General features: G+C 45.3%; 1 protein-coding gene across 1 annotated transcript in view; it reads right to left on the bottom strand.

The window, feature by feature from the left end:
* Positions 1-25,495, bottom strand: part of LOC124000353 (phospholipid phosphatase-related protein type 1) — a 149,503-nt gene that overhangs the window by 56,691 nt on the left and 67,317 nt on the right. The window contains exon 3 of the mRNA XM_046306652.1: positions 16,833-17,021. Within this exon, the coding sequence (XP_046162608.1) occupies positions 16,833-17,021 (189 nt within the window). The remainder of the gene's footprint in view (positions 1-16,832; positions 17,022-25,495) is intronic.

The raw sequence follows: 25,495 nt of genomic DNA, 5'->3' as shown, positions 1-25,495 counted from the left end.
CACAGGACAATAATTACAGTACATGTCTGTCACGCCTTGGTCATTGTATCTTGGTTTTTGTTAATTGTTTGGGTAGGCCAGGGTGTGACATGGGTTTATATGTTGTATTTCGTATTGGGGTTTGTATTAATTGGGAGTGTGTATTATTAGGGGTGTGTCTAGTTAGGCTTGGCTGCCTGAGGCGATTCCTAATTGGAGTCAGCTGATTCTCGTTGTCTCGGATTGGGAACCGTATTTAGGCAGCCTGAGTGCGCGTTGTATTTCGTGGGTGATTATACCTGTCTCTGTGTTAGTCACCAGATAGGCTGTATTTGTTTCACTCGTTTGTTGTTTTCGTATTTTCAGTTATCTCATGTACCGCATTATTCTTCATTAAAAGTCATGAGTAACCTACACGCTGCATTTCGGTCTGACTCTCTACAAACAACAGACGAAGTTCATTACAGAATCGCCCACCACGATTCACAGACCGAGCAGCGTGTGAACTGGCAGGATCTAAAGGAGGACGCTATGGACGGCAGAAGCAGGGATTATAAGACGTGGGAAGAAATCGACAGGTGGGCGGCCGACCCAGGGCGAGTGCAGGAGCCCGCCTGGGATTCCCTACAGCAATGCGAAGAGGGCTATACACGTATGGAATCGAGAAGGAAAGCATTGCTATACAGAGCGAAAACTGAAGGTAACAGGGGAAAGTGCAGAGAGAGAGTGGCTGAGTCAGGAAACAGACCTGAGCCTACTCTCCCTGTTAATCGTGAAGAGCAGTTGCAATGGGAGAGAATGCATCATTTGGAGATTTGGACATGGGAGGAGGAATTAGACGGTCAAGGACCCTGGGAGCAGCCGGGAGAATATCGCCGTCCCAAGGAGGAAATAGAGGCAGCTAAAGCGGAGAGGCGTATGTATGAGGAGGCAGCACGGCGACGCGGTTGGAAACCGGAAAGTCACCCCCAAAAAAATATTGGGCGGGGGCTAAAAGGGAGAATAGTTATGCCAGGTAGGAAACCTGTGCATACTCCCTGTGCTCACCGTTGGGCTAGAGAGACCGGGCAGGCACCGTGTTATGCTATGGAGCGCACGGTGTTTCCAGTGCGGGTGCAGAGCCAGCTGCGACTCATACCAGCCCTTCGTATTGGCCGGGCTAGAGTGGGCATCGAGCCAGGTAAGCTTGGGCAGGCTCGGTGCTCAAGAGCTCCAATGCGCCTGCACGGTCCGGTCTATCCAGAGCCACCTATACACACCAGTCCTCCGGTAGCAGCTCCCCGCACCAGGCTTCCTGTGCGTGTCCTCGCGCCAGTACCACCAGTTCCAGCACCACGCACCAGGCCTCCAGTGCGCCTCGCCTGTTCAGCGCAGCCAGTGCTTTTCTCCCCTCCTGCGCTGCCGGAGTCTCCCGCTTGTTTAGCGCAACCAGAGCTGTTCTCTTCTCCTGCGCTATCGGAGTCTCCCGCCTGTTTAGCGCAGCCAGAGCCTTTCTCCTCTCCTGTGCTGCCGGAGTCTCCTGTCTGTCCAGCGCCACCAGTGCTCCCAGTCGGTCCAGCGCGTCCAGGGCGCATCGCCTGTTCAGCACAGCCAGTGCTTTTCTCCTCTCTTGTGCTATCGGAGTCTCCAGCCTGTTTAGCGCAGCCAGAGCCTTTCTCCTCTCCTGCGCTGCCGGAGTCTCCTGTCTGTCCAGCGCCACCAGTGCTACCAGTCGGTCCAGCGCGTCCAGTGCGCCTCGCCTGTTCAGCGCAGCCAGAGCTTTTCTCCTCTCCTGCACTGTTGGAGTCTCCCGCCTGTTCAGCGCAGCCAGAGTCTTTCTCCTCTCCTGCGCTGCCGGAGTCTCCTGTCTGCCCAGCGCCGCCAGTCGGCCCAGCGTCACCAGTCTGCCAGGATCCGCCTGAAGTGCCAGTCTGCCAGGATCCGCCAGAAGTGCCAGTCTGCCAAGATCTTCTAGATCGGCCAGACAACCGGAATCATCCAGTTCTACCAGCCTGCCAGGATTTACCGGAGCCTACTACCTGCCTGAGCTTCCTCTCAGTACTGAGCTTCCTCTTAGTACTAGGCTGCCTCTCAGTACCGGGCTTCCCCTCAGTACCGGGCTGCTTCGGTCCCGGGCTGCTCCTCTGTCCCGGGCTGCCCCTCTGTCCCGAGATGCCCCTCTGTCCTGAGATGCCCCTCTGTCCTGAGCTGCCCCTCTGTCCTGAGCTGCCCCTCTGTCCCGAGCTGCCCCTCTGTCCCGAGCTGCCCCTCTGTCCCGAGCTGCCCCTCTGTCCCGAGCTGCCCCTCGGTCCCGAGCTGCCCCTCGGTCCCGAGCTGCCCCTCAGTCCCGAGCTGCCCCTCAGTTATGTGGGGATCAGGGTGAGGACTATTAGGCCATGGTCGGCGGAGAAGGTGGATTATCCTAGGACGCGAAGGGGAGGAACTAGGACATTTATGGAGTGGGGTCCACGTCCCGAGCCAGAACCGCCACCATGGACAGACGCCCACCCGGACCCTCCCTATGCTCTTGAGGTGTGTCCCGGAGTCCGCACCTTAGGGGGGGGGGGTTCTGTCACGCCTTGGTCATTGTATCTTGGTTTTTGTTAATTGTTTGGGTAGGCCAGGGTGTGACATGGGTTTATATGTTGTATTTCGTATTGGGGTTTGTATTAATTGGGAGTGTGTATTATTAGGGGTGTGTCTAGTTAGGCTTGGCTGCCTGAGGCGATTCTTAATTGGAGTCAGCTGATTCTCGTTGTCTTGGATTGGGAACCGTATTTAGGCAGCCTGAGTGCGCGTTGTATTTCGTGGGTGATTGTACCTGTCTTAGTGTTAGTCACCAGATAGGCTGTATTTGTTTCACTCGTTTGTTGTTTTCGTATTTTCAGTTATCTCATGTACCGCATTATTCTTCATTAAAAGTCATGAGTAACCTACACGCTGCATTTCGGTCTGACTCTCTACAAACAACAGACGAAGTTCATTACAATGTCCTGAATCTATTTTACAATAATTACAGTACATGTCCTGAATCTATTTTACAATAATTACAGTACATGTCCTGAATCTATTTTACAATAATTACAGTACATGTCCTGAATCTATTTTACAGGACAATAATTACAGTACATGTCCTGAATCTATTTTACAGGACAATAATTACAGTACATGTCCTGAATCTATTTTACAGGACAATAATTACAGTACATGTCCTGAATCTATTTTACAGGACAGGACAGGACAATAATTACAGTACATGTCCTGAATCTATTTTACAGGACAATAATTACAGTACATGTCCTGAATCTATTTTACAGGACAGGACAATAATTACAGTATATGTCCTGAATCTATTTTACAGGACAATAATTACAGTATATGTCCTGAATCTATTTTAAAGGAGTACATTTTCCTGTAATTTAATTTGTCCTAATGGACAACTTGAGGCTGTGTTTTTTTTATTTATAAAAAAGCTTTTTGAATCTAAGTATGTAGAAGGATCTAAGTATGTAGAATGATCTAAGTATGTAGAAGGCTAGTTGGTAAGAGCATTTTCTGCCCAAGGAAAGGACATGTTCTGAGGCAAAGTTTTAGCCTCTATATTGTATTACATGTATTATGGATCCCCATCTGCCTGGGGTCCAGCAAAATTAAGGACGTTTATACAATTGCAAAAACATTAAAATACATTCAAAGATTTCACAACACACTGTGTGCCCTCAGGCCCCTACTCCACCACATATCTACAACACACTGTGTGCCCTCAGGCCCCTACTCCACCACATATCTACAACACACTGTGTGCCCTCAGGCCCCTACTCCACCACATATCTACAACACACTGTGTGCCCTCAGGCCCCTACTCCACCACATATCTACAACACACTGTGTGCCCCCAGGCCCCTACTCCACCATTACCACACATCTACAGTACTAAAGACATGTCTATGTATAGTGGGTATGTTATTGTGTGTGGTGTGTGTGTGGGGGGGGGGGTGTATGTATGATTGTGTGTGTGTGTGTGGGGGGGGAGTGTGTGTATGTACGATTGTGTGTGTGGTGTGTGGTGTGTGGTGTGTGGTGTGTGGTGTGTGTCTGTGTCAATGTTTATGTTGCTTCACAGAGGACAGCATCCTGAGCTTCTATAAAGGTAACGCAGGCTTAATATTTTTATTAATGATGGAGACAGATGTACAACACATCCATGCTACAAACCCCCACTAGTCCACATCCATGCTACAAACCCCCACTAGTCCACATCCATGCTACAAACCCCCACTAGTCCACATCCATGCTACAAACCCCCACTAGTCCACATCCATGCTACAAACCCCCACTAGTCCACATCCATGCTACAAACCCCCACTAGTCCACATCCATGCTACAAACCCCCACTAGTCCACATCCATGCTACAAACCCCCACTAGTCCACATCCATGCTACAAACCCCACTAGTCCACATGCATGCTAAACCCCCAAACCCCCACTAGTCCACATCCATGCTACAAACCCCCACTAGTCCACATCCATGCTACAAACCCCCACTAGTCCACATCCATGCTACAAACCCCCACTAGTCCACATCCATGCTACAAACCCCACTAGTCCACATCCATGCTACAAACCCCCACTAGTCCACATCCATGCTACAAACCCCCACTAGTCCACATCCATGCTACAAACCCCCACTAGTCCACATCCATGCTACAAACCCCCACTAGTCCACATCCATGCTACAAACCCCCACTAGTCCACATCCATGCTACAAACCCCCACTAGTCCACATCCATGCTACAAACCCCCACTAGTCCACATCCATGCTACAAACCCCCACTAGTCCACATCCATGCTACAAACCCCCACTAGTCCACATCCATGCTACAAACCCCCACTAGTCCACATCCATGCTACAAACCCCCACTAGTCCACATCCATGCTACAAACCCCCACTAGTCCACATCCATGCTACAAACCCCCACTAGTCCACATCCATGCTACAAACCCCCACTAGTCCACATCCATGCTACAAACCCCCACTAGTCCACATCCATGCTACAAACCCCCACTAGTCCACATCCATCCATGCTACAAACCCCCACTAGTCCACATCCATGCTACAAACCCCCACTAGTCCACATCCATGCTACAAACCCCCACTAGTCCACATCCATGCTACAAACCCCCACTAGTCCACATCCATGCTACAAACCCCCACTAGTCCACATCCATGCTACAAACCCCCACTAGTCCACATCCATGCTACAAACCCCCACTAGTCCACATCCATGCTACAAACCCCCACTAGTCCACATCCATGCTACAAACCCCCACTAGTCCACATCCATGCTACAAACCCCCACTAGTCCACATCCATGCTACAAACCCCCACTAGTCCACATCCATGCTACAAACCCCCACTAGTCCACATCCATGCTACAAACCCCCACTAGTCCACATCCATGCTACAAACCCCCACTAGTCCACATCCATGCTACAAACCCCCACTAGTCCACATCCATGCTACAAACCCCCACTAGTCCACATCCATGCTACAAACCCCCACTAGTCCACATCCATGCTACAAACCCCCACTAGTCCACATCCATGCTACAAACCCCCACTAGTCCACATCCATGCTACAAACCCCCACTAGTCCACATCCATGCTACAAACCCCCACTAGTCCACATCCATGCTACAAACCCCCACTAGTCCACATCCATGCTACAAATCCCCACTAGTCCACATCCATGCAACAAACCCCCACTAGTGAAGGAGAAAATAGAAACAACATTTTTTTCATTGTGTTTTATTGCTTTTTCTATTACCACCAGACAGGGATATTAGATATCAGAGGATTCTTCATAACTTAAAACAGTGCTATTAGATATCAGAGGGATTTCGAGGGTTTCTGAGTTCACTTAGAGAGAGGGGGGATGTGACAATAAAGAGAGAGAGGGGGGATGTTACAATAAAGAGAGAGAGGGGGATGTTACAATAAAGAGAGAGAGGGGATGTGACAATAAAGAGAGAGAGGGGGATGTTACAATAAAGAGAGAGAGAAAGGGGGATGTTACAATAAAGATGTTACAATAAAGAGAGAGAGGGGGATGTTACAATAAAGAGAGAGAGAGAGGGGGGATGTGACAATAAAGAGAGAGGGGGGATGTTACAATAAAGAGAGAGGGGGATGTTACAATAAAGAGAGAGAGAGGGGATGTTACAATAAAGAGAGAGAGGGGGATGTTACAATAAAGAGAGAGGGGGATGTTACAATAAAGAGAGAGAGAGGGGGATGTTACAATAAAGAGAGAGAGGGGGGATGTTACAATAAAGAGAGAGAGAGTTACAATAAAGAGGGGGGGGATGTTACAATAAAGAGAGAGGGGAGATGTTACAATAAAGAGAGAGAGGGATGTTACAATAAAGAGAGAGAGGGGGGATGTTACAATAAAGAGAGAGAGAGGGGATGTTACAATAAAGAGAGAGGGGGGATGTTACAATAAAGAGAGAGGGGAGAGGGGGGATGTTACAATAAAGAGAGAGAGAGAGAGAGGGATGTTACAATAAAGAGAGAGGGGGATGTTACAATAAAGAGAGATGAGAGGGGGGGATGTTACAATAAAGAGAGAGGGGGATGTTACAATAAAGAGAGAGGGGGGATGTTACAATAAAGAGAGAGAGATGGGGAGATGTTACAATAAAGAGAGAGAGAGGGGGGGATGTTACAATAAAGAGAGAGAGAGGGGGATGTTACAATAAAGAGAGAGAGGGGATGTTACAATAAAGAGAGAGAGAGGGGATGTTACAATAAAGAGAGAGAGGGGGATGTTACAATAAAGAGAGAGAGAGAGGGATGTTACAATAAAGAGAGAGAGAGGGATGTTACAATAAAGAGAGAGAGAGGGGGGGATGTTACAATAAAGAGAGAGAGAGAGGGGGATGTTACAATAAAGAGAGAGAGAGAGGGGGATGTTACAATAAAGAGAGAGAGGGGATGTTACAATAAAGAGAGAGAGAGGGGGATGTTACAATAAAGAGAGAGAGAGGGGATGTTACAATAAAGAGAGAGAGGGGATGTTACAATAAAGAGAGAGAGAGGGGGGATGTTACAATAAAGAGAGAGAGTTAGAGAGGATGTTACAATAAAGAGAGAGGGGGGATGTTACAATAAAGAGAGAAGAGTTAGAGAGAGAGAGAGAGGGATGTTACAATAAAGAGAGAGAGAGAGGGATGTTACAATAAAGAGAGAGAGGGGGATGTTACAATAAAGAGAGAGAGGGGGATGGGGGGGGGGATGTTACAATAAAGAGAGAGAGAGGGGATGTTACAATAATGTTACAATAAAGAGAGTTACAATAAAGAGAGAGGGGGATGTTACAATAAAGAGAGAGAGGGGGATGTTACAATAAAGAGAGAGAGGGGGATGTTACAATAAAGAGAGATGTTAGAGAGAGGGATGTTACAATAAAGAGAGAGAGGGGGGATGTTACAATAAAGAGAGAGATGTTACAATAAAGAGGGATGTTACAATAAAGATGTTAGAGAGAGGGGGATGTTACAATGTTACAATAAAGAGAGAGAGAGGGGGATGTTACAATAAAGAGAGAGAGGGGGATGTTACAATAAAGAGAGAGAGAGGGGATGTTACAATAAAGGGGATGTTACAATAAAGAGAGAGAGAGGGGGATGTTACAATAAAGAGAGAGAGAGGGGATGTTACAATAAAGAGAGAGGGGGATGTTACAATAAAGAGAGAGGGGGATGTTACAATAAAGAGAAGAGAGGGGATGTTACAATAAAGAGAGAGAGAGGGGGAAGAGAGAGAGAGGGGATGTTACAATAAAGAGAGAGAGGGGGGGATGTTACAATAAAGAGAGAGAGTGGGGATGTTACAATAAAGAGAGATGAGAGAGGGGATGTTACAATAAAGAGAGGGGGGTTATAAAGAGAGTTTACAATAAAGAGAGAGAGGGGGGATGTTACAATAAAGAGAGAGAGGGATGTTACAATAAAGATGTTACAATAAAGAGAGAGAGGGGTTACAATAAAGAGATGTTACAATAAAGAGAGAGAGAGGGGGATGTTACAATAAAGAGAGAGGGGGATGTTACAATAAAGAGAGAGAGGGGATGTTACAATAAAGAGAGAGAGGGGGGATAATGTTACAATAAAGAGAGAGGGGATGTTACAATAAAGAGAGAGATGTTACAATAAAGAGAGAGGGGGATGTTACAATAAAGAGAGAGAGGGGGGATGTTACAATAAAGAGAGAGAGATGGGGGATGTTACAATAAAGAGAGAGGGATGTTACAATAAAGGGGGGGGATGTTACAATAAAGAGAGAGGGGGGATGTTACAATAAAGAGAGAGAGAGGGATGTTACAATAAAGAGAGAGAGGGGGATGTTACAATAAAGAGAGAGAGGGGATGTTACAATAAAGAGAGATGTTACAATAAAGAGGATGTTACAATAAAGAGAGAGAGGGGGATGTTACAATAAAGAGAGAGAGGGGGATGTTACAATAAAGAGAGAGAGGGGGATGTTACAATAAAGAGAGAGGGGGATGTTACAATAAAGAGAGAGAGAGGGGGATGTTACAATAAAGAGAGAGAGGGGGATGTTACAATAAAGAGAGAGAGGGGGGGATGTTACAATAAAGAGAGAGAGAGGGGGGGGATGTTACAATAAAGAGAGAGAGGGGATGTTACAATAAAGAGAGAGAGGGGGGATGTTACAATAAAGAGAGAGAGGGGATGTTACAATAAAGAGAGAGAGGGGGGATGTTACAATAAAGAGAGAGAGTTACAATAAAGGGGGGGGATGTTACAATAAAGAGAGAGAGAGGGGGATGTTACAATAAAGAGAGAGAGAGGGGGGGATGTTACAATAAAGAGAGAGAGAGGGGGATGTTACAATAAAGAGAGAGTTACAATAAAGGGGGGGGGATGTTACAATAAAGAGAGAGAGGGGGATGTTACAATAAAGAGAATAAAGAGAGAGAGAGGGATGTTACAATAAAGAGAGAGAGTTACAATAAAGGGGGGATGTTACAATAAAGAGAGAGAGGGGGGATGTTACAATAAAGAGAGAGGGAGAGATGTTACAATAATAAAGAGAGAGAGAGGGGATGTTACAATAAAGAGAGAGGGGGGATGTTACAATAAAGAGAGAGAGGGGGGGGGATGTTACAATAAAGAGAGAGGGGGATGTTACAATAAAGAGGATGTTACAATAAAGAGAGAGAGGGGGATGTTACAATAAAGAGAGAGGGGGGATGTTACAATAAAGAGAGAGAGGGGGGATGTTACAATAAAGAGAGAGAGGGGGATGTTACAATAAAGAGAGAGAGGGGGGTTACAATAAAGAGAGAGGGGGATGTTACAATAAAGAGAGAGGGGGGATGTTACAATAAAGAGAGAGAGGGGGGATGTTACAATAAAGAGAGAGGGGGGATGTTACAATAAAGAGAGAGAGGGGGGATGTTACAATAAAGAGAGGGGGATGTTACAATAAAGAGAGGGGGGGATGTTACAATAAAGAGAGAGAGGGGAGGGGGGATGTTACAATAAAGAGAGAGAGAGGGGGATGTTACAATAAAGAGAGAGAGAGGGGATGTTACAATAAAGAGATAGAGAGAGGGGGATGTTACAATAAAGAGAGAGAGAGAGGGGGATGTTACAATAAAGAGAGAGAGAGGGGGGGATGTTACAATAAAGAGAGAGAGAGGGGGATGTTACAATAAAGAGAGAGAGAGGGGGGGATGTTACAATAAAGAGAGAGAGAGGGGGGGGGGATGTTACAATAATGAGAGAGGCTTGAGTCTCCAGAGGCGTCAGGATAATTAGTCTTATGAAACCAGGCGGTGTGGTGCAGTGGTCACAGGAGTGTAGAAACAGTGCCCTCTTGTGTTGATTCTCGGAAGTAATAAAGTGCTTTCTACAGTGCTTTCTACACGAGGACTTGAAAATGATGTATTTTTTTACCCAGTTGTTATGTCGGAAGCCCACGACTGGATAACTCATGACATTACGTGCCAAGACTCTCTAATCGGCATCCTTTAATCAAGCCTATCACAAGACAAACAAAACAGATGTTCCGGAATGGTCTGCTGAAGGTCATTATCAGAGCCCCTTTATGGCCTCGGAAGAGGAAGGGGGTGGGGGGGAACCCTTCTCTCCCCTTTCTCTCTGCAACAAAGAGGACATGGCCCAGAGAAAAAAAAGGACATATCATTTAAAAATGTTGCGCTCATTAACTGTTGTAACAACCCGAATATAAATGTTTCTACTTTTCCTGTAATACGTGTTTGACTGAAATATGAAAGGTACAGGCCTGACCAGAGACATGTTTACAGACTATATATACCAGTGACATGTTTACAGACTATATATACCAGAGACATGTTTACAGACTATATATACCAGAGACATGTTTACAGACTATATATACCAGAGACATGTTTACAGACTATATATACCAGTGACATGTTTACAGACTATATATACCAGTGACATGTTTACAGACTATATATACCAGAGACATGTTTACAGACTATATATACCAGTGTGTCATAACAAACGTTTATCTCCTTGGACTGAACGAATTGAGAACTGAACCGAGAAAGAACAGCGAGAAGACGCGTGACCTCCTGCGACAGGAAGCAGCCCCTTTGACTGAAAAGCTTCAACACCAGGACCACTGACCCCCCCCCCCCCGTTCCCCCCTCGCCCCCCCCCCCCCACCCCCGCCCACCACTCTGCCTTGTCTCCCCACTGGATCAGACGACACTCAGCTAAAGGAACATGGAAATACCTCATTGAATATACCCTTCGTGTGACACTGTGTCTGTGTAAACATGGTGGCAGTAACTGATTATATTAACAATGTTGATTACATATTAGGATCAATACGGTGTCCAAATTCCGATGCGAACTGATAGCCTAGACACTGACGACCCACGGTGGAACCTTACTGACGTAACCACTGACGACCCCCAGTGGAACCTTACTGACGTAACAACTGACGACCCCCGGTGGAACCTTACTGACGTAACCACTGACGACCCCTGGTGGAACGTTACTGACGTAACCACTGACGACCCCTGGTGGAACCTTACTGACGTAACCACTGACGACCCCCGGTGGAACCTTACTGACGTAACCACTGACGACCCCTGGTGGAACCTTACTGACGTAACCACTGACGACCCCCGGTGGAACCTTACTGACGTAACCACTGACGACCCCCGGTGGAACCTTACTGACGTAACCACTGACAACCCCCGGTGGAACCTTACTGGTAGCCTAGACACTGGCGACCCACGGTGGAACCTTACTGACGTAACCACTGACAACCCCCGGTGGAACCTTACTGATGTAACCACTGACGACCCCCGGTTGAACCTTGCTGGTAGCCTAGACACTGGCGACCCACGGTGGAACCTTACTGATAGCCTAGACACTGGCGACCCACGGTGTAACCTTATTGATAGCCTAGACACTGGCGACCCCTGGTGGATCCTTACTGATAGCCTAGACACTGGCGACCCACGGTGGAACCTTACTGATAGCCTAGACACTGGCGACCCATGGTGGAACCTTACTGACGTAACCACTGACGACCCCCGGTGGAACCTAACTGACGTAACCTCTATGCGACCCCTGGTGGAACCTTACAGACGTAAACTCTATGTGACCTCTGGTGGAACCTTGCAGACGTAACCTCTATGTGACCCCTTTTGGAACCCTGCAGACGTAACCTCTATGTGACCCCTTTTGGAACCCTGCAGACGTAACCTCTATGTGACCCCTGGTGGAACCTTACAGACGTAACCTATGTGACCCCTGGTGGAACCTTACAGACGTAACCACTGACGACCCCTGGTGGAACCTTACAGACGTAACCACTGACGACCCCTGGTGGAACCTTACAGACGTAACCTCTATGTGACCCCTGGTGGAACCTTACTGACGTAACCTCTATGTGACCCCTGGTGGAACCTTACTGACGTAACCACTGACGACCCCTGGTGGAACCTTACTGACGTAACCTATGTCACCCCTGGTGGAACCTTAGAGGTAACCTCTATGTGACCCCTGGTGGAACCTTACTGACGTAACCACTGACGACCCCTGGTGGAACCTTACTGACGTAACCTATGTCACCCCTGGTGGAACCTTACTGACGTAACCTCTATGTGACCCCTGGTGGAACCTTACTGACGTAACCACTGACGACCCCTGGTGGAACCTTACTGACGTAACCCATGTCACCCCTGGTGGAACCTTACAGACGTAACCTCTATGTGACCCCTGGTGGAACCTTACTGACGTTACCGCTATCCTTAAACCTCTGAAAACTCCAGCCACTTCCATGCACCAAATCTCAAGTAAACACTCTAACAAATTATCTTAAATATCCATAGCCAAAGTCAAAAGACAGTGAAAATAGCAGTCCCAATCAGACGTAGAAATACATATTTAAAGAGAAATTAGGTTGATGTATTGATCTTTTCTGTTGTATTAATTAACACATCTATTCATTAAATACCGAAAACAACTAAAGATAAAGGAGCTCAGATAAAAGCACCTTCGTGTCTGGAGACAGAAGTCCCAGAAAGGGGTTCAACTTGTTTTAAAAACTGAGACAGAAGTCCCAGAAAGGGGTTCAACTTGTTTTAAAAACTGAGACAGAAGTCCCAGAAAGGGGTTCAACTTGTTTTAAAAACTGAGACAGAAGTCCCAGAAAGGGGTTCAACTTGTTTTAAAAACTGAGACAGAAGTCCCAGAAAGGGGTTCAACTTGTTTTAAAAACTGAGACAGAAGTCCCAGAAAGGGGTTCAACTTGTTTTAAAAACTGAGACAGAAGTCCCAGAAAGGGGTTCAACTTGTTTTACAAACTGAGACAGAAGTCCCAGAAAGGGGTTCAACTTGTTTTAAAAACTGAGACAGAAGTCCCAGAAAGGGGTTCAACTTGTTTTACAAACTGAGACAGAAGTCCCAGAAAGGGGTTCAACTTGTTTTACAAACTGAGACAGAAGTCCCAGAAAGGGGTTCAACTTGTTTTACAAACTGAGACAGAAGTCCCAGAAAGGGGTTCAACTTGTTTTAAAAACTGAGACAGAAGTCCCAGAAAGGGGGGTTCAACTTGTTTTACAAACTGAGACAGAAGTCCCAGAAAGGGGTTCAACTTGTTTTAAAAACTGAGACAGAAGTCCCAGAAAGGGGGGTTCAACTTGTTTTACAAACGGAGACAGAAGTCCCAGAAAGGGGTTCAACTTGTTTTACAAACTGAGACAGAAGTCCCAGAAAGGGGTTAAACTTGTTTTAAAAACTGAAACAGAAGTCCCAGAAAGGGGTTCAACTTGTTTTAAAAACTGAGACAAAAGTCCCAGAAAGGGGGGTTCAACTTGTTTTACAAACGGAGACAGAAGTCCCAGAAAGGGGTTCAACTTGTTTTACAAACTCTGTACTTTAACAGGGGAGGAGAAAAAAAGCTGCTTCCGTCACGAACAGAGAGACAGGAAGCTAGAGATGCATCCATAGATGATGTCATTGTACCTGTTCTATGTTGGTACAGGTAAACACTGTCTGATGTCATTGTTCCTGTTCTATGTTGTTACAGGTAAACACTGTCTGATGTCATTGTACCTGTTCTATGTTGTTACAGGTAAACACTGTCTGATGTCATTGTTCCTGTTCTATGTTGTTACAGGTAAACACTGTCTGATGTCATTGTACCTGTTCTATGTTGTTACAGGTAAACACTGTCTGATGTCATTGTACCTGTTCTATGTTGGTACAGGTAAACACTGTCTGATGTCATTGTACCTGTTCTATGTTGGTACAGGTAAACACTGTCTGATAGGTAAACACTGTCTGGTGTCATTGTACCTGTTCTATGTTGTTACAGGTAAACACTGTCTGATGTCATTGTACCTGTTCTATGTTGTTACAGGTAAATACTGTCTGATAGGTAAACACTGTCTGGTGTCATTGTACCTGTTCTATGTTGGTACAGGTAAACACTGTCTGATGTCATTGTACCTGTTCTATGTTGTTACAGGTAAACACTGTCTGATGTCATTATACCTGTTCTATGTTGTTACAGGTACAGGTAAACACTGTCTGATGTCATTATACCTGTTCTATGTTGTTACAGGTACAGGTAAACACTGTCTGATGTCATTATACCTGTTCTATGTTGTTACAGGTAAACACTGTCTGATGTCATTATACCTGTTCTATGTTGTTACAGGTACAGGTAAACACTGTCTGATGTCATTATACCTGTTCTATGTTGTTACAGGTACAGGTAAACACTGTCTGATGTCATTATACCTGTTCTATGTTGTTACAGGTACAGGTAAACACTGTCTGATGTCATTATACCTGTTCTATGTTGTTACAGGTACAGGTAAACACTGTCTGATGTCATTATACCTGTTCTATGTTGTTACAGGTACAGGTAAACACTGTCTGATGTCATTATACCTGTTCTATGTTGTTACAGGTACAGGTAAACACTGTCTGATGTCATTATACCTGTTCTATGTTGTTACAGGTACAGGTAAACACTGTCTGATGTCATTATACCTGTTCTATGTTGTTACAGGTACAGGTAAACACTGTCTGATGTCATTATACCTGTTCTATGTTGTTACAGGTACAGGTAAACACTGTCTGATGTCATTATACCTGTTCTATGTTGTTACAGGTACAGGTAAACACTGTCTGATGTCATTATACCTGTTCTATGTTGTTACAGGTACAGGTAAACACTGTCTGATGTCATGATACCTGTTCTATGTTGTTACAGGTACAGGTAAACACTGTCTGATGTCATTATACCTGTTCTATGTTGTTACAGGTAAACACTGTCTGATGTCATTATACCTGTTCTATGTTGTTACAGGTAAACACTGTCTGATGTCATTATACCTGTTCTATGTTGTTACAGGTAAACACTGTCTGATGTCATTATACCTGTTCTATGTTGTTACAGGTACAGGTAAACACTGTCTGATGTCATTATACCTGTTCTATGTTGTTACAGGTACAGGTAAACACTGTCTGATGTCATTATACCTGTTCTATGTTGTTACAGGTAAACACTGTCTGATGTCATTATACCTGTTCTATGTTGTTACAGGTAAACACTGTCTGATGTCATTATACCTGTTCTATGTTGTTACAGGTAAACACTGTCTGATGTCATTATACCTGTTCTATGTTGTTACAGGTACAGGTAAACACTGTCTGATGTCATTATACCTGTTCTATGTTGTTACAGGTACAGGTAAACACTGTCTGATGTCATTATACCTGTTCTATGTTGTTACAGGTACAGGTAAACACTGTCTGATGTCATTATACCTGTTCTATGTTGTTACAGGTACAGGTAAACACTGTCTGATGTCATTATACCTGTTCTATGTTGTTACAGGTACAGGTAAACACTGTCTGATGTCATTATACCTGTTCTATGTTGTTACAGGTACAGGTAAACACTGTCTGATGTCATTATACCTGTTCTATGTTGTTACAGGTACAGGTAAACACTGTCTGATGTCATTATACCTGTTCTATGTTGTTACAGGTACAGGTAAACACTGTCTGATGTCATTATACCTGTTCTATGTTGTTACAGGTACAGGTAAACACTGTCTGATGTCATTATACCTGTTCTATGTTGTTACAGGTAAACACTGTCTGATGTCATTATACCTGTTCTATGTTGTTACAGGTACAGGTAAACACTGTCTGATGTCATTATACCTGTTCTATGTTGTTACAGGTAAACACTGTCTGATGTCATTATACCTGTTCTATGTTGTTACAGGTAAACACTGTCTGATGTCATTATACCTGTTCTATGTTGTTACAGGTAAACACTGTCTGATGTCATTATACCTGTTCTATGTTGTTACAGGTAAACACTGTCTGATGTCATTATACCTGTTCTATGTTGTTACAGGTAAACACTGTCTGATGTCATTATACCTGTTCTATGTTGTTACAGGTAAACACTGTCTGATGTCATTATACCTGTTCTATGTTGTTACAGGTACAGGTAAACACTGTCTGATGTCATTATACCTGTTCTATGTTGTTACAGGTAAACACTGTCTGATGTCATTATACCTGTTCTATGTTGGTACAGGTAAACACTGTCTGATGTCATTATACCTGTTCTATGTTGTTACAGGTAAACACTGTCTGATGTCATTATACCTGTTCTATGTTGTTACAGGTACAGGTAAACACTGTCTGATGTCATTATACCTGTTCTATGTTGGTACAGGTAAACACTGTCTGATGTCATTATACCTGTTCTATGTTGTTACAGGTAAACACTGTCTGATGTCATTATACCTGTTCTATGTTGTTACAGGTAAACACTGTCTGATGTCATTGCCCCAATATAGATATTTTTCTTTGCTTCTCTCCTCATCAAAGTAAAATGCTTTTCAGACCATCACATTGTTATCATTCATACATTCTTGTAATACCTGTTGCTGTTCATTACATCTCAATTCGCTTGAGCAACAGTGGACTTGTCATTCATGCTAATAAAGCTAATCAGACAGACAGACAGACAGACAGACAGACAGACAGACAGACAGACAGACAGACAGACAGACAGACAGACAGACAGACAGACAGACAGACAGACAGACAGACAGACAGACAGACAGACAGACAGACAGACAGACAGACAGACAGACAGACAGGCAGGCAGACAGGCAGACAGACAGACAGACAGACAGACAGACAGACAGACAGACAGACAGACAGACAGACAGACAGACAGACAGACAGACAGACAGACAGACAGACAGACAGACAGACAGACAGACAGACAGTACTCACGATGATGGTGGGAGTGGCGGCGACCACGCAGTAGAGGATGAGGGGAGGGATGAAGCTGCTCTCGTCCACCCCGGGGTACGGCTTCATCAGGTCAGCATCGTTGCAGAAGAACCCCTGGACGTGGACGCCGAACGTGTCGGTCAGCTCAAAGTAGTAGGCCATTAGGACGGTCCCTGCCATTATCACCAGCTGGAGAGACAACATCAGGGAGATATCAGGCTGGAACCCTAATCTAACCTAAATACAACCTCCGCTGTACCCGCACCCCACCATACCCCTGTCTGCGCATTATTCCCTGAATATATTCTACCATGCCCAGAAACCTGCTCCTCTTATTCTCTGTCCCCAACGCTCTAGGCGACCAGTTTTGATAGCCTTTAGCCGCACCCTCATACTACTCCTTCTACATTTACATTTAAGTCATTTAGCAGACGCTCTTATCCAGAGCGACTTACAAATTGGTGCATTCACCTTATGACATCCAGTGGAACAGTCACTTTACAATAGTGCATCTAAATCTTAAAGGGGGGGGGTGAGAAGGATTACTTATCCTATCCTAGGTATTCCTCTCTCTGACCACTACCTTGTATCCTTTTCCTCTCGCTCTCATCTTCTCTGTTCCGCGGGTGATGTGGAGATAACCCCAGGCCCTGCATGTCCCCAGGCACCCTCATTTGTTGACTTCTGTGATCGAAAAAGCCTTGGTTTCATGCATGTCAACATCAGAAGCCTCCTCCCTAAGTTTGTTTTACTCACTGCTTTAGCACACTCTGCTAACCCTGATGTCCTTGCCGTGTCTGAATCCTGGCTCAGGAAGGCCACCAAAAATTCAGAGATTTCCATACCCAACTATAACATCTTCCGTCAAGATAGAACTGCCAAAGGGGGAGGAGTTGCAGTCTACTGCAGAGATAGCCTGCAAAGTAATGTCATACTTTCCAGGTCCATACCCAAACAGTTCGAACTACTAATTCTGAAAATTACTCTCTCCAGAAATAAGTCTCTCACTGTTGCCGCCTGCTACCGACTCCCCTCAGCTCCCAGCTGTGCCCTGGACACCATTTGTGAATTGATTGCCCCCCCATCTAGCTTCAGAGTTTGTTCTGTTAGGTGACCTAAACTGGGATATGCTTAACACCCCGGCAGTCCTACAATCTAAGCTAGATGCCCTCAATCTCAGACAAATCATCAAGGAACCCACCAGGTACAACCCTAACTCTGTCAGCAAGGGCACCCTCATAGACGTCATCCTGACCAACTGGCCCTCCAAATACACCTCCGCTGTCTTCAACCAGGATCTCAGCGATCACTGCCTCATTGCCTGTATCCGCTATGGTGCCGCAGTCAAACGACCACCCCTCATCACTGTCAAACGCTCCCTAAAACACTTCTGTGAGCAGGCCTTTCTAATCGATCCCGTCAGTTGAGGATGCCTGGTCATTCTTTAAGAGTAACTTCCTCACCATTTTAGATAAGCATGCTCCGTTCAAAAAATGAAGAACTAAGAACAGATACAGCCCTTGGTTTACTCCAGACCTGACTGCCCTCGACCAGCACAAAAACATCCTGTGGCGGACTGCATTAGCATCGAATAGTCCCCGCGATATGCAACTGTTCAGGGAAGTCAGGAACCAATACAAGCAGTCAGTCAGGAAAGCTAAGGCCAGCTTCTTCAGGCAGAAGTTTGCATCCTGTAGCTCCAACTCCAAAAAGTTCTGGGACACTGTGAAGTCCATGGAGAACAAGAGCACCTCCTCCCAGCTGCCCACTGCACTGAGGCTAGGGAACACGGTCACCACCGACAAATCCATGATTATCGAAAACTTCAACAAGCATTTCTCAACGGCTGGCCATGCCTTCCGCCTGGCTACTCCTACCTCGGCCAACAGCTCCCCCCCCCCCCGCAGCTCCTCACCCAAGCCTCTCCAGGTTCTCCTTTACCCAAATCCAGATAGCAGATTTTCTGAAAGAGCTGCAAAACCTGGACCCGTATAAATCAGCTGGGCTTGACAATCTGGACCCTCTATTTCTGAAACTATCCGCCGCCATTGTCGCAACCCCTATTACCAGCCTGTTCAACCTCTCTTTCATATCGTCTGAGATCCCCAAGGACTGGAAAGCTGCCGCAGTCCTCCCCCTCTTCAAAGGGGGTGACACCCTGGACCCAAACTGTTACAGACCTATATCCATTCTGCCCTGCCTATCTAAGGTCTTCGAAAGCCAAGTCAACAAACAGGTCACTGACCATCTCGAATCCCACCGTACCTTCTCCGCTATGCAATCTGGTTTCCGAGCAGGTCACGGGTGCACCTTAGCCACACTCAAGGTACTAAACGATATCATAACAGCCATCGATAAAAGACAGTACTGTGCAGCCGTCTTCATCGACCTTGCCAAGGCTTTCGACTCTGTCAATCAACATATTCTTATCGGCAGACTCAGTAGCCTCGGTTTTTCGGATGACTGCCTTGCCTGGTTCACCAATTACTTTGCAGACAGAGTTCAGTGTGTCAAATCGGAGGGCATGCTGTCCGGTCCTCTGGCAGTCTCTATGGGGGTGCCACAGGGTTCAATTCTCGGGCCGACTATTTTCTCTGTATATATAAATGATGTTGCTCTTGCTGCGGGCGATTCCCTGATCCACCTCTACGCAGACGACACCATTCTATATACTTTCGGCCTGTCATTGGACACTGTGCTATCTAACCTTCAAACGAGCTTCAATGCCATACAACACTCCTTCCGTGGCCTCCAACTGCTCTTAAACGCTAGTAAAACCAAATGCATGCTTTTCAACCGATCGCTGCCTGCACCCGCATGCCCGACTAGCATCACCACCCTGGATGGCTCCGACCTTGAATATGTGGACACCTATAAGTACTTAGGTGTCTGGCTAGACTGCAAACTCTCCTTCCAGACTCATATCAAACATCTCCAATCGAAAATCAAATCAAGAGTCGGCTTTCTATTCCGCAACAAAGCCTCCTTCACTCACGCTGCCAAGCTTACCCTAGTAAAACTGACTATCCTACCGATCCTCGACTTCGGCGATGTCATCTACAAAATTGCTTCCAACACTCTACTCAGCAAACTGGATGCAGTTTATCACAGTGCCATCCGTTTTGTCACTAAAGCACCTTATACCACCCACCACTGCGACTTGTATGCTCTAGTCGGCTGGCCCTCGCTACATATTCGTCGCCAGACCCACTGGCTCCAGGTCATCTACAAGGCCATGCTAGGTAAAGCTCCGCCTTATCTCAGTTCACTGGTCACGATGGCAACACCCATCCGTAGCACGCGCTCCAGCAGGTGTATCTCACTGATCATCCCTTAAGCCAACACCTCATTTGGCCGCCTTTCGTTCCAGTACTCTGCTGCCTGTGACTGGAACGAATTGCAAAAATCGCTGAAGTTGGAGACTTTTATCTCCCTCACCAATTTCAAACATCTGCTATCTGAGCAGCTAACCGATCGCTGCAGCTGTACATAGTCTATTGTTAAATAGCCCACCCATTTTCACCTACCTCATCCCCACAGTTTTTATTTATTTACTTTTCTGCTCTTTTGCACACCAATATCTCTACCTGTACATGATCATCTGATCATTTATCACTCCAGTGTTAATCTGCAATATTGTAATTATTCGCCTACCTCCTCATGCCTTTTGCACACATTGTATATAGACTCCCCTTTTTTCTACTGTGTTATTGACTTGTTAATTGTTTACTCCATGTGTAACTCTGTGTTGTCTGTTCACACTGCTATGCTTTATCTTGGCCAGGTCGCAGTTGCAAATGAGAACTTGTTCTCAACTAGCCTACCTGGTTAAATAAAGGTGTTCTCAACTAGCCTACCTGGTTAAATAAAGGTGTTCTCAACTAGCCTACCTGGTTAAATAAAGGTGTTCTCAACTAGCCTACCTGGTTAAATAAAGGTGTTCTCAACTAGCCTACCTGGTTAAATAAAGGTGTTCTCAACTAGCCTACCTGGTTAAATAAAGGTGTTCTCAACTAGCCTACCTGGTTAAATAAAGGTGTTCTCAACTAGCCTACCTGGTTAAATAAAGGTGTTCTCAACTAGCCTACCTGGTTAAATAAAGGTGTTCTCAACTAGCCTACCTGGTTAAATAAAGGTGTTCTCAACTAGCCTACCTGGTTAATTAAAGGTGTTCTCAACTAGCCTACCAGGTTAAATAAAGGTGTTCTCAACTAGCCTACCTGGTTAAATAAAGGTGTTCTCAACTAGCCTACCTGGTTAAATAAAGGTGTTCTCAACTAGCCTACCTGGTTTAATAAAGGTGTTCTCAACTAGCCTACCTGGTTAAATAAAGGTGTTCTCAACTAGCCTACCTGGTTAAATAAAGGTGTTCTCAACTAGCCTACCTGGTTAAATAAAGGTGTTCTCAACTAGCCTACCTGGTTTAATAAAGGTGTTCTCAACTAGCCTACCTGGTTAAATAAAGGTGTTCTCAACTAGCCTACCTGGTTAAATAAAGGTGTTCTCAACTAGCCTACCTGGTTAAATAAAGGTGTTCTCAACTAGCCTACCTGGTTAAATAAAGGTGTTCTCAACTAGCCTACCTGGTTAAATAAAGGTGTTCTCAACTAGCCTACCTGGTTAAATAAAGGTGTTCTCAACTAGCCTACCTGGTTAAATAAAGGTGTTCTCAACTAGCCTACCTGGTTAAATAAAGGTGTTCTCAACTAGCCTACCTGGTTAAATAAAGGTGTTCTCAACTAGCCTACCTGGTTAAATAAAGGTGTTCTCAACTAGCCTACCTGGTTTAATAAAGGTGTTCTCAACTAGCCTACCTGGTTTAATAAAGGTGTTCTCAACTAGCCTACCTGGTTAAATAAAGGTGTTCTCAACTAGCCTACCTGGTTAAATAAAGGTGTTCTCAACTAGCCTACCTGGTTAAATAAAGGTGTTCTCAACTAGCCTACCTGGTTTAATAAAGGTGTTCTCAACTAGCCTACCTGGTTAAATAAAGGTGTTCTCAACTAGCCTACCTGGTTAAATAAAGGTGTTCTCAACTAGCCTACCTGGTTAAATAAAGGTGTTCTCAACTAGCCTACCTGGTTAAATAAAGGTGTTCTCAACTAGCCTACCTGGTTAAATAAAGGTGTTCTCAACTAGCCTACCTGGTTAAATAAAGGTGTTCTCAACTAGCCTACCTGGTTAAATAAAGGTGTTCTCAACTAGCCTACCTGGTTAAATAAAGGTGTTCTCAACTAGCCTACCTGGTTAAATAAAGGTGTTCTCAACTAGCCTACCTGGTTAAATAAAGGTGTTCTCAACTAGCCTACCTGGTTTAATAAAGGTGTTCTCAACTAGCCTACCTGGTTAAATAAAGGTGTTCTCAACTAGCCTACCTGGTTAAATAAAGGTGTTCTCAACTAGCCTACCTGGTTAAATAAAGGTGTTCTCAACTAGCCTACCTGGTTAAATAAAGGTGTTCTCAACTAGCCTACCTGGTTAAATAAAGGTGTTCTCAACTAGCCTACCTGGTTAAATAAAGGTGTTCTCAACTAGCCTACCTGGTTAAATAAAGGTGTTCTCAACTAGCCTACCTGGTTAAATAAAGGTGTTCTCAACTAGCCTACCTGGTTAAATAAAGGTGTTCTCAACTAGCCTACCTGGTTTAATAAAGGTGTTCTCAACTAGCCTACCTGGTTTAATAAAGGTGTTCTCAACTAGCCTACCTGGTTAAATAAAGGTGTTCTCAACTAGCCTACCTGGTTAAATAAAGGTGTTCTCAACTAGCCTACCTGGTTAAATAAAGGTGTTCTCAACTAGCCTACCTGGTTAAATAAAGGTGTTCTCAACTAGCCTACCTGGTTAAATAAAGGTGTTCTCAACTAGCCTACCTGGTTAAATAAAGGTGTTCTCAACTAGCCTACCTGGTTTAATAAAGGTGTTCTCAACTAGCCTACCTGGTTTAATAAAGGTGTTCTCAACTAGCCTACCTGGTTAAATAAAGGTGTTCTCAACTAGCCTACCTGGTTAAATAAAGGTGTTCTCAACTAGCCTACCTGGTTAAATAAAGGTGTTCTCAACTAGCCTACCTGGTTAAATAAAGGTGTTCTCAACTAGCCTACCTGGTTAAATAAAGGTGAAAAAAAAGAAAAAAAAACCTGACCTCAAAGTAGTAGGCCAGTAGGACGGTGCCCACCATGATCACCACCTGAATGAACAACATGGTCACATTAGTGACTAAGGCTTTGTTTACACTGCAGGCCTCAACATCAAACCAATTTTGTTTTTCAAATCCGTTTTGGAATACTGACTGTCCAAACAGTAAGTTACAAATGACCAAATCAGATTTGTGTGTGTGTTCAGACAGCTATGATAGTTGTCATAGTAACAACAGGTGTGTGAGCAGTGGTGCCGGCTGATTGGTGGTGGTGCTCGTGCTTCCTGTCACTCAGAAGTTATGTAGCAAGCTAAGGTGACAAATATGCAAACATGTAAGAACACGTTTAAAGCCTCAAAATGTAACATGATCCAACTAGCTAGCTAGGTAACCGATTAGCTAGCCAAAGCAGTCAACTAGCTAGCTAGGTAGCCGTTCAGATAGCCACAGCAGTCAACTAGCTAGCTAGGTAGCCGTTCAGATAGCCAAAGCAGTCAACTAGCTAGCTAGGTAGCCGTTCAGCTAGCCACAGCAGTCAACTAGCTAGGTAGGTAGCCGTTCAGCTAGCCACAGCAGTCAAATATCAAATTCCATGTGCTTTTTGGCTGTTTAGAGAGTGCAGGAAAAATATCAGATTCTAATCAGATATGCAAAACAAATGGATTTGAGTGACTTTGACCTGCCAATGTGAACCATGCCTAATGGATGTCTAGAAGAAACCCTAACCTTAGCTTCGGCGAGCTACAACCCGACTTTGCTATTTTGTGATTATTTTGGAGTTGATCTTTTTTTTAACCAGAAATACCTGAGAGGAGGGGGGGGGGTATGCCTCTTCAACGGCACATGGTGTGTTGACTCTATGGCAGTGGTAGTCTTGACCCATTGTTCACCCGTCTTGAAATACCCAATGCTCAAATTCTGACTCTTCTACCTCTCTTTTCATCGGTTATCGTGACTGTATACATTCTACCTCAGGACAACAACAACAAGATGGCGCTTAAACTGTACCAGGCTATAAACAAATCAAATCACATGTTATTGGTCACATACACATGGTTAGCAGATGTTATTGGTCACATACACATGGTTAGCAGATGTTATTGGTCACATACACATGGTTAGCAGATGTTATTGGTCACATACACATGGTTAGCAGATGTTATTGTGGGGAACCATAAAACGTACTGCTGAGGAGTATAACAATAGAAGGTTAATTACATAAATTGCCATTTCTAAATGAAAACATACTGTGCCACAGTGAACGTGGCTATTTACACCGGTTTTGAAAGCGATTGGATTGTTCAAATGAAGACAAATACAGCCAAGCGACTGAGGACCACAGCGGCTGTCTTGGAACATAGCCCAGTCACTAACCCAGTGACTCTGACAGCCCAAGCCCCCAGGTAATTCCTGTTATTACTGCATGAGTTTTGTGTATTGACTGCTGGAAATTCTCTCAATTCTAGGGGTGCTAAAACCAGACTGTACACTCTCCGGCAGACTTTAATAAATAACAGAGCTAACAGGGAAAACGGAGCTAACGGAGCTGATGGGGCTAATGGGGATAACAGAGCTGATGGGGCGAATGGGGATAACGGAACTAACAGGGATTACGGAGCTAACAGGGATAACGGAGCTGATGGAGCTAACAGGGATAACGGAGCTGATGGAGCTAACAGGGATAACGGAGCTGATGGGGCTAACAGGGATAACGGAGCTGATGGGGCTAACGGGGATAACGGAGCTGATGGGGTGAATGGGGATAACGGAACTAACAGGGATTACGGAGCTAACAGGGATAACGGAGCTGATGGAGCTAACAGGGATAACGGAGCTGATGGGGCTAATGGGGATAACGGAGCTGATGGGGCTAACGGGGATAACGGAGCTGATGGGGCTAACGGGGATAACGGAGCTGATGGGGCTAACGGGGATAACGGAGCTGATGGGGCTAACGGGGATAATGGAACTAACGGGGATAACGGAGCTGATGGGGATAATGGGGATAACGGAGCTAACAGGGATAACGGAGCTGATGGGGTTAACGGAAATAACGGAGCTGATGGGTCTAACGGGGATAACGGAGCTGATGGGGCTAACGGGGATAACGGAGCTGATGGGGCTAACGGGGATAACGGAGCTGATGGGGCTAACGGGGATAACGGAGCTGATGGGGCTAACGGGGATAACGGAGCTGATGGGGCTAACGGGGATAATGGAGCTAACGGAGCTGATGGGGCTAACGGGGATAATGGAGCTAACGGAGCTGATGGGGCTAACAGGGATAACAGAGATAACGGAGCTGATGGGGCTAACGGGGATAACGGAACTAACAGGGATAACGGAGCTAACAGGGATAACGGAGCTAACAGGGATAACGGAGCTAACGGAGCTGATGGGGCTAATAGGGATAACGGAACTAACAGGGATTACGGAGCTAACAGGGATAACGGAGCTAATGGGGTTAACGGGGATAACGGAGCTAACGGAACTGATGGAGCTAACAGGGCTAACGGAGCTAATGGGG

This window comes from Oncorhynchus gorbuscha, linkage group LG16, assembly GCF_021184085.1.
Source record: "Oncorhynchus gorbuscha isolate QuinsamMale2020 ecotype Even-year linkage group LG16, OgorEven_v1.0, whole genome shotgun sequence".
Taxonomy (NCBI): domain Eukaryota; kingdom Metazoa; phylum Chordata; class Actinopteri; order Salmoniformes; family Salmonidae; genus Oncorhynchus; species Oncorhynchus gorbuscha.
Note: the sequence above shows the minus strand (reverse complement) of the source record. Positions and strands in the feature narration are given on the sequence as shown.